At 37.3% G+C, this 10,238-nt stretch overlaps 1 protein-coding gene across 1 annotated transcript in view; it reads right to left on the minus strand.

Moving 5' to 3' along the window:
- CUNH18orf54 (chromosome unknown C18orf54 homolog) overlaps positions 1 to 9,151 on the minus strand; it is a 10,874-nt gene extending 1,723 nt beyond the window's left edge. Inside the window, 6 exon segments of the mRNA XM_009274741.2 lie at positions 1,454 to 1,585; positions 2,973 to 3,081; positions 4,256 to 4,406; positions 5,929 to 6,708; positions 8,835 to 9,093; positions 9,095 to 9,151. Coding sequence (XP_009273016.2) covers positions 1,454 to 1,585; positions 2,973 to 3,081; positions 4,256 to 4,406; positions 5,929 to 6,708; positions 8,835 to 9,093; positions 9,095 to 9,151 — 1,488 coding nt within the window.
- Positions 9,152 to 10,238: the final 1,087 nt, after the last annotated feature.

Consider the following 10,238-nt stretch of genomic DNA (forward strand, 5'->3'; position numbering starts at 1 on the left):
AGTAGTAGAGAGCGATGAGGTCTCCCCTCAGCCTCCTCTTCTCCAGGCTAAGCAGTCCCAGTTCCCTCAGCCGCTCCTCATCAGACTTGTTCTCCAGACCCCTCACCAGCCTCGTTGCCCTTCTCTGGACACGCTCCAGCACCTCAACGTCCTTCTTGTAGTGAGGGGCCCAAAACTGAACACAGTATTCGAGGTGCGGCCTCACCAGGGCCGAGTACAGGGGCACGATCACTTCCCTGCTCCTGCTGGCCACACTATTTCCGATACAGACCCTGGCTCCATCTTACTTCCCTCCTCACAGGTGCAGGAAGACTTCTATTAGGTCCCCCAAAACTACTCCTCCAGCCTGAACAAGCCCAGTTCTCTCAGATCCCCCCCATAAACAAGTGCTGTAACCTCCAACCGCCTAGGTGCCCCTCCACCAGCTTATTGATGTCTCTCCTGAAGCGAGGGGCCTAAACCTGGATGCAGTATTACAGATGTGGTCTAATAAGTGCTGGGGGATACAGAGGGGCAATCATTTCTCTTGATCCATTGACTGTGCTCCTGTCCATATAGCGCAGGCCCTGCTGTTCCTCCTTTGCTGCCAGGGCACACAGACGGCTCATGTTCAGCTTGTACCTACCAAGACCACTTGGGCATTTTCAACAGAGCAGCTCCCTAGCCAGGCAGTCCCCAGCCTGTAGTGCTGCGGGGGTTTCTTCCTTCCGAGGTGCAAGGCTTTGCATATACCCCTGCTGAATTTGATGAGGTTCCTGTCGGCCCATTCCCCCAGCCTGCCTGATCCAGATATATATGGAGCACTGCATTCACTACTGAGCATAGGACATAGGGTTTAAGAACTGTATGCAAGCAACGTTATTATCTCTTTTTACCTTTTTCATAAAGTCTATTAAGTCATTTTGAAACAAAAGTGCCACAAAATACCAACTCACTGATGCCAAAGGAGGCAAGGATAGAGCATTTGAGAACGTCTGGCTTTTTAAAAATTTGGTACATGCCCCCAAAAGCCTAGAATTAATGGGGATATTATCAGAAGACAACTTTTCCAGAACACAGCTATTGCTAGAGCAGCAGAGGAGAGCACCATCGGCTCTCTTCGGGCAGGATTGCCTGGAATGTCGCCATCTCCTGGCTTACAAGTACTGCTTTCTGCAGCACTGCTGAGGCCACTGTCGAGTTACTGACCGGCCACACAGTGACCCTGCAAACAGGAGAGACTGCAGCGTAATGTAGCACAGGGCCTCCAATTTGCAACAGCAGCAACAAGACACAGGGGATTTTAGGGCACAGCAGTCTTGAGCATGTGCTCCTGATGCAAACTGGATTGAATCTGCTTGCAGTGCTCTAAGATGACAGGAAACCAAGTCTATAAAAGGACTAAGTTTTTCTCAGAAGTGTACGCAGCACATCGATTTTGACAAGATACAACATAAGGAAACTAGCTACTCACTTTTTCAAGCTCTTCCTTTTGCTCAGCAGTTTCATTCTGGCTTAAACTTCCCTGAATTGCTTGAAGTTTAAACAACGTTAGCTTCAAAGCCTCAAGGGGCCTGTGATGATAACCGCCGGAAAAAGTAGTTCCCTAAACCAAAACCCAAAGAATTTGTTGATCTCGCAGTGTACTGCAGTGCACATAAAACAAAATAAAACAAACAACTTTTGAAGTTTCCCTGAAACAAGTTAAAGGCTAATTTCTATGAGTGTTTCCCTCTACCTGTTCTTTAAAGGTCTATTTATAGTATGATGCTACACTGGTTCATCTTAATTTATGCCACTGTACAGTCAGTGAAATCACTGTAAATACATACATCATTAGGAAGACATGAAGCAACACAGAAAGGCCTCAGCCCTGGCTTGTGTAAAATAATTCAAGAACATTAAGACTGTCAGTCCTTGTAATGTTACAACAGCAGTGCTGCAACATGTTTCAACATTTCATAACTGACAGAGCAAGTAAGCTTCCTTAATGATAAACAGATTCATTCATATAATTAGCACCTATATGATATCTGCTCATTCTATAATCAAAAAAGCAAATTAACTCAAGGTGACAAAAATTTGTGGATAATTTAGAAATTCTTATGTCTAGAAATGTCTGATGATCTAGCAGAACCAAGAGAACGGAAACCATGAAGGAAGAAATACAGCGAAGCACCATTCAGAGTAATTTGAATTACTCATGCACATCATTAGGTTTGTGTCAATTAACTCCTTAAGGAAGCAGAAGTATGTGTCACAGTGGAAAAACTTAAAGGGTAATGCTCTGTTTACTACAAGATGGGAAAACAGAACCTTAGAGCAGTTAAGATTCAAGGACAATAGGGCAGAAAGCAAAGGAAACATACCAGTACGTAAATTAATAGTATGCCTTTCAACTAGAATATTGGGCTCAGTGCTCATCTCCCTAGCTGAGAAAAGGATAAAGTGTTCATATAATCCAAATGAAAGACTGAAAAATATTAAAGACTGCCAAGAAGGTGATTAATATGTAAAAATGGGAATAAAATAATGAATAATCAAAAGCGTAAATTCAATCCATGATCCAATTCCAGTGCAACAGCATAAATAAGAAATATGTTACTTAACTTACCTCTTGAACTTGACTCATATCCAACAGTACATCAGCCAGGCTATGAAATTAGTAGTATTTAATACATCAATAACAAAAAAATTTCTTCCTTTACTTGAGGCAGGAAAATTATTATTTAAACAAAACATGGACTGTAAAACTCAAACCATTACTAAGCAAAGCATTTTATAGTTAGATGCTTTCTTCATCACAATTGTGACCAAGGTTAGATTATAGGATTTAATAACTCTGTGCTCAAATATGGCTAAACTACTGCAGTTAGACTTTCTACTTTATATATTATAGAAGAAAAACCAATTTACAGGTATTCCCCCTTCTAATATTTACCAGCCTTACACATTTTGGGCATTCTCAGAAAAAAATACTCAATTTTACTGACCTTATTTTTGTCATTTAAACAGTCTTCCAAGAACTTATGTATAATATCTGCCTTGGGGAACGGTAGCACATTCTCCATGTCCTCACAGCACACAGGCACTGGTGGTTTGCTAAACCAACATTAAACATGCAGTGGAGAATAACAACAGGTTTGTAAACTAAAGAATTGTTTTAGGATATAGTCATTATGATGAAACCAGATATATTGCATCAGTGCAACACCAAGGGGGCACCGAGTAGTCCTGTCAGCACTTTGGTGTATGTGTGAGAAACAACTATTTTTTCCAGTTTTGCCAGTATAGTCAAAACAGGGGTAGCCACAAAAATCAACTAAACAGAAAGGACTTCTTAGCTATAGTTTATTACACATGGGTGTTTTTCTTATACCTGGTACTCCTCCATTAATATTCAACATCTAAAGAAAAACAGTTACACTCTGCTTACTGACCTCTAATTCTTCTACAGTCTCTAAGGTATTTTAATTTAAAGCTAGCAGTCTCATAGAAACAGACATTAATGAAGCCTGATTTCCAGTGATGTTCTCCTATGTGGGCATTCTGGTGGCTAGCAGGAGACTAGATTATTAGCCCCTCTCCCAACAGGAGCATGAATAGTACCATTTCTATTGTCACGTGCAGGAATGCTGCAGTTTGAGACTTTTACTCACCTGTTAAAGATTGCTAAAACTAACCAATAGTTCAAAATCTTCTAGGGTAAAGGGAAACTGACAGACAACGCCCAGAACCATTTACACCTAGCTGCTTCTTAAAAACTGCAATAAACTATAGGAAATTCTAGTATTGATTTTTATTATTATTTGATCCTGTGAAATAACCTTTCAGCTCCTGAACAACTGAAATTTCACTTCCGAGACCGCTCCAAAACTTCCCAAGACCACACTGCTTTTTTTTTTTTTAAAAATGGACTTCCCACTAGTAACCTGTTTTTCATAAGCTATTAAATCTCTCAAATTAAGTTCCGTTAAATAATTTTTCTCCTGAAATACATATTTTTGTATATCAATTATATATATAAGAAATATTATTAAAAGGCAACAATAAGTAATATTGATAGCGCTCTTTGCTATCTTTGATGAAAAAGGGAAAGCAGTGCACCAACAACCTGACCTCGAATTATCACATTTAGCACTACGCAAGAAATCTAACAGTAAATCCTTTCTTTATGTACATGCCACATCACCATTACTTATAATCTATATACAAAAGCAATTAAGTACATTATCCATTTTCATCAACAAATTACTCCAAAAATATGTTTACTTACAAAGCACCTGGAGCATTTTCCCATGATCTTTCTGCTCCTAGTATATCTGTTGTAGAAGGACTGCCATCATTTTCCAGAGTATTTGACAAGTCTTCAGTTGAACTCTCCAGACCTTTGTCAGCCTTCAAGGTAAGTAGCTCAAGCTGGTCTTCTAAAACACAAGGACACAATGTATCCAACCCTCTTCAAGGCATTATTTCCACATTACTTTTAATTTTATGTAATACTCAAAGAAAATTACTACAGACGAATTAGCACTGGAAATATTTTACAGAGAGTACAGGCCCAATACAACTCCTTTGGTTATCGTGGTATGGCAGTATGGCACGTAAATCATCAGTACCAAGTGGGATCTGCAAGGTTCTAGCCAGGAGAGTATTTAAAGTAGTCAAGCATTTCTTTTCCTAACTTATGTAAAACAAGTATCATATGTAAAACAAATATTTTTCTTTTTAAACAAGATTATTTAATATTTTTAATCTGCTTTTATGTTATAGAAAATATAATTAATATTAATTCACAATACAATGTTAAATATTACTTATTAATACTGTAAGTTTTTAGGTTAATTTTCTTATTATTTTGTACAGGTTTTTCTAACAGCTGCTTTTATACACACCTGGGAGAGAAATCATGCAAACATACATGCAAGTCACATATACAATCACATACAGGACTCACATTTAAAAATAGGTTGAGATAAGCACTCAAAATGACAGACGCATTCTCATATTTTTTTTTTTTATACCTAGCCTGTTTATGATTGGTAAAGTTTTGTGTGTAAAAAAAGATATAACCCTCTATTTAAAGTTCATCATGCACACACATTAGAAAGATATTTGCAGACATTGCATATTTGGCATTTTGTCACTTTGAATTCACAACATAAACCACATTTTAACTTAGTTTTTATAAATAACCTCTTGGAAAGAGGGAGAGATCAATATTTATGCTTTGCAAAACAAAAAAAATATTTTTCTTTTTAAATGAATAAACTTAGATGGAAGTGAAGGTAATTAACACTTCGCAATGTTAATCTGTCATATCAAAGCAAATCTTGCTGATATTTCATAATACAAAGATGGTGCTTCACCATGGGAGGACCTCCCTGCTTCTGAAGAGCGATGGCCTGCTGCAAAGAGTAGCTACATGAGAGATTCCCAAGGAAAGTCTCTACATAAACTGAAGGCACTGGATAACCTAAGTATATGGGTTACAAATATCTCCTGCTGACTGTGTAAAGTAGAGAGAGAGACTGTACGATAAATGGTATTTTTTACCAATTTGATGGGTTCATTTACACTGTGTTTAGGAATCTCTCTCCTCCAAGATTACACTTCCTGAAGTTTAATTTAATGCTTGAAATTCTATTAAGGTATTCATGGAATTACTGTCATTGCAGTAAGGTACTAAATATGCCACTGTTATAAATACTTTGCTGTAAAAGTAATGCTTAAATATTGATTTATATATGAAAACTTACAGTATAAAAGCTGTTTAACTTAGTCAACTACTAGTAAGTGCTTTGAGTCATTTGTCAAAGATGGACATGACTAGATCTACTATACAGTGCAGTCAGACTAACATGGCTAGAGAATGTTGGTTTAAGAAAAGTACATCTTTATACACATACCCTCAAAATTAAAAAAACAAGTTATATGAAATATGGTTACCTCTGAATGGCTTTTTGGTGTGTCTTGAAAACGAGTTATCAAATTGGAAGCATGCATCTGGATTATCATAGTTGTAACGTTCTTCTACTTTGTTATCATCTCTCAGATCCAGGCAACTGTTTTGTTCAAAAAAATTAGAACTGTCTTTATTGACAGAGTGTCTTTTTGTCAGGATCTCAAAAGTTTGTGAAGAGGAAGCTTTGCCTTGTATATTAAAATTTTGACCATCATTTTCTTTAGTTGAATCAGAAAAAAGGTTGTAACTCTTAAGCCAGACTGGGTAGTGAAAATTGGGAATACTACTTATCCCTGATACACTTAAGTCAGACTTCTGACTGGTAAGCCACCTCGGATAATTCTTAAAAGGAAAAGTGTTAGAGGTCTCTTCACAAGAGAAGGGTCTTGAACTTCCTTTAGAGGAGACAGAATCACACCTATCAGGTGTATACACATTGCGTTTCTTTTTGCTGAAGTCTTTGTGTGGATTCTGGTGAGCAACAGCTTTGCCATTCTCCTGGAGACTACTGAAGCCGCTTTCAGTATCGAGTGATGAGGTTTGGTAAGGGCAGAAAGATGTTTTAAGTGACCGCCTGTTCAACTCACTACTTTGATGCCTTGATTTAAAAGGAGTATGCTGGACAAAGGGCAGCGATCCATCTGCTGGAAATGCTAACAGGTCATCCGTCGCGAGACTAATCAAGTCTGGGTCACACTCAGTCTGCCTTCTACAGGGTGAAGCAAGAGAACCCAGTCCTACGTGCTGATTAAAATCATCCGATGCTGAAAAACAAAGATATTTTACATGAATGGCTAAACTTCAAGCATACCAAAATGATATATTTGTAAGATCTAACATGAAGTAATAATTTAAAGCTGAAATATATTCTTTACCAGGGGATACTGAATTACAGTTCTTGCAAGAATGGTTCCGTTTCTAATTAGAATCTTGATAAAAACCTTACCAGTCAAAAGTTACCCCTCCTTGCCTAGTACACAACATTAAAGAAAATACTCAAAGCTGTGAAGTTTTTATTTAAGAGGAACAAGATTTCAACATTCTACAGTCCATTTTTAGTTGCACATTCAGAATTGTGTATTTTGCAGATACATCCTTAGTATTTCAGTCCTAGTAGTGACACTTCCCCCACACAGTAGTGTTAGGGATAACTCTCCCCATATTGAAGTTAGAGCACATTTACTAGAGAAAAAGATAGCTAAAAGCAATAGCTTGCAAGGCAAGTAGCCAGATTAATGGGCCTGTAGACCCATTTTGTGATTCTACAGAAACTTATTTGCTGTATAAGATTTGACTTGGCAGTTTTTCAGGGAAGAATTATAGCATTAATTTTTTTTTTTTTTACTGAAACTATGAAGCACTTTGATTCACAAAAATAGGTTTTCCTCAGCTAGTACCTGGAAGTTTTTTTTTTTCCTCACTTTCACTGTAATATCAGTAAGTGAAATCTGTATATTACAGACTATTATACAAAACATACATGCAGACTAGCTAATATGTGAATGGAGCTAATGAGACTTCTGCAAAGAACAGCAACAGAGAAATTTCAGGGTAAAATATGAGCAGATAACATCTTTCAGAGAACAGTTTCTCATTTTTAGTGATAATCAGAATGCTTATTTTTGTTTGAGAAGTCAGTTAAACTTAAGTAGAAGATGGTTTGTATTAGAAAAATATAAACCAGAAGCTAAACACATCTAAAAACCAGCTGTCTTGATAAGAGAAAGAAAGGAAAGGTGTGAAGCTAGCAGAAGGTTATAGGCTACAGTGAAGAAAAAAAACACCCTGAATAATACAATATGCTACCACAACTGTCCGTGCCAATGCAACCCAGGCAAGCATCCTTTTTCAGGTACAAAGTCTGTCTGTACTTAGGACTTTGTTATTTTAGATGTAACGGACAAAGCATTTGCAGTATAAAATAGCTCAAGCACAGTTATCTACTCTAGATCTTCTCATAAGAGTTCATATAATCAATTAAGTATTTATCTATTCAAGCTAGCTAATAATGACAAAAGCCAGTTCAAACCCATACACATTACCCTGTTGGGTTAGACTTCAGACCCAAAAGTACATTCCGTAAGTATCAATGGATAAAGGGCAAATTTTGTTCTAAGAAAAAGCAGTGTTTAAGGGAACTCCTTCAATTAATTGGACTCTGATGTTACTTACTTTGGAAAAGAAACTGAGATTTTTTTCAAGACTCGGTTTAAGCAATGATTTACATCATCTTTAGCATATATTCACATATAGAAAATACAATTTCTATTCCATACTCTATCATTTACTCACCATAAAAGACTTGCAAGCAGTTGTGCATGGAATATTCCTTCAACAAAACATGGGAGACAAGGAGTTGCAAAACCATTGGCAATGAATAAAAAAAAAAAAAAAAAAAAAAACACCAAAAATTATTAAAAACTATATTTGCAAAAGAATTGTTCTAAGAAAAAGCAGTGTTTAAGGGAACTCCTTCAATTAATTGGACTCTGATGTTACTTACTTTGGAAAAGAAACTGAGATTTTTTTCAAGACTCGGTTTAAGCAATGATTTACATCATCTTTAGCATATATTCACATATAGAAAATACAATTTCTATTCCATACTCTGGAATTTATTGTTGCATCTATAAACGTGGTAATGAATTCTCACCAATCCACCAAGCATTTGTGAAAAAGCATTACAGAGAATGACAAATATTGCCAGCCATGACCAAGCATCATTTACTACACCATAAAAGACTTGCAAGCAGTTGTGCATGGAATATTCCTTCAACAAAACACACCTGGTGTGAGACAAGGAGTTGCAATACCATTGGCAATGAATAAAAAAAAAAAAAGAACAACAAACACCAAAACTTATTAAAAGCTATATTTGCAGAAGACATACCATGTTTTTTTCTGGCATGATGCTTTACAAACTGAACTTGTTTAGGAGTGCTTTGACATATGCAGATTTTTCCAGTGCTTATTTCTGAAGATGTGAGACTTCGATCAAAATCTTCAATATAAGCCTCCAGAGCCTCAGATGCAGAGCTGTAAAGCTTGTCCTTGTACTGAATCAAACTGTCTGAGTATGGATTATTGCTATCAATGCTATAGCTTGTTAAAAGAGAAGATATTGTTGACTCAGGAGAGCAGATACTGCTTTCTTTTTTTGAGCTTGTCATAGTTTTTATCCAGGTTTCTATTAGAATCTTCACTCATCTTTTTAATCAATCTAAGTGGAAAAAGAAACAAAACCGCAAGTGATCATCTGCACTGAAATGTCTTCTCATAAATGTATCTAGGATTTTTTACTTTTGTTATGTAATTTTATTATTTTCCTAAAAGTTACTATTTAACTATTCAACTCACTGCTTTTCAAATAAGTTTGTCATATAGGTGCACCACCCCTAGAAAACTAAAAGGCAGGAAATAAAGGCTCTGGAAAAAAAGATAACAATAAGGAAAGCTTCTTGTATATTAAAACTTTAGTAATGGAAAAAAAAAAAAAACAACAGAAGAGCATGAAAACCTAGCTCCTTGCTAATTCTAGAGGAACCTCAGTACCCTGCTTTTGCAACAACAGAATTTCAGATAAGAATTGCTGACATTTGTCACCAAACATACAATTCAGCAAAGACACACAGAAGTATCGTAACTTTTGATTTCAGAACCAGTACAAGAGTACCATTCATGACCAAAAAACAGAAGTAGCTTAGATAGCACGAAAAACTAAACAACTCAATGTAACAAGAGTAGGAAGCCATTACCCTTGCAGATATTTTTATATAACCAGAATCGGTACACACAGCAAAAGAATTTTACGAGCCATATGGGAGCACTTAGAATCATCCTATCTACGCAATTTAGTCAACCCAATCCAAGCCGCCTTTGTAAACCCACAAACTGTAAGTTGAAGAACTGGAAGTGCACGCTTGTTCTAAATGCTGTAATCAGGACGGTCAAGGTCTCTGAAAGAAACCTAACAGTTCATTTCATCCCTGTAGGTAAAAGACCATCTGAAAAATCTGTTAAGGTGTTAAGGAAACTGGTGCTGCAACAAGGAACGATTAATAACTTTGTTATATCCAATACCACACGCGTACAAGGATCATCATGCAATAGCAGCATAAGGATTTATATGAAAACGGCACAGTGGGGACCAGCTCTTCCAAGGCCGAAGCGGTTTTCCCCGGAAAGCTGAGGAGCCGGCCCAGGCACCGGCCCGAGGGCACCGCGACCGGCAACAGAGACCTCCCGGGACCCCAGCCACACACAGCACCCCCGAAAGAGGCAGGGCGCGCCCGCA

This window comes from Aptenodytes forsteri, unplaced genomic scaffold, assembly GCF_000699145.1.
Source record: "Aptenodytes forsteri isolate BGI_AS27 unplaced genomic scaffold, ASM69914v1 Scaffold112, whole genome shotgun sequence".
In the NCBI taxonomy this organism is placed as follows: Eukaryota; Metazoa; Chordata; class Aves; order Sphenisciformes; family Spheniscidae; genus Aptenodytes; species Aptenodytes forsteri.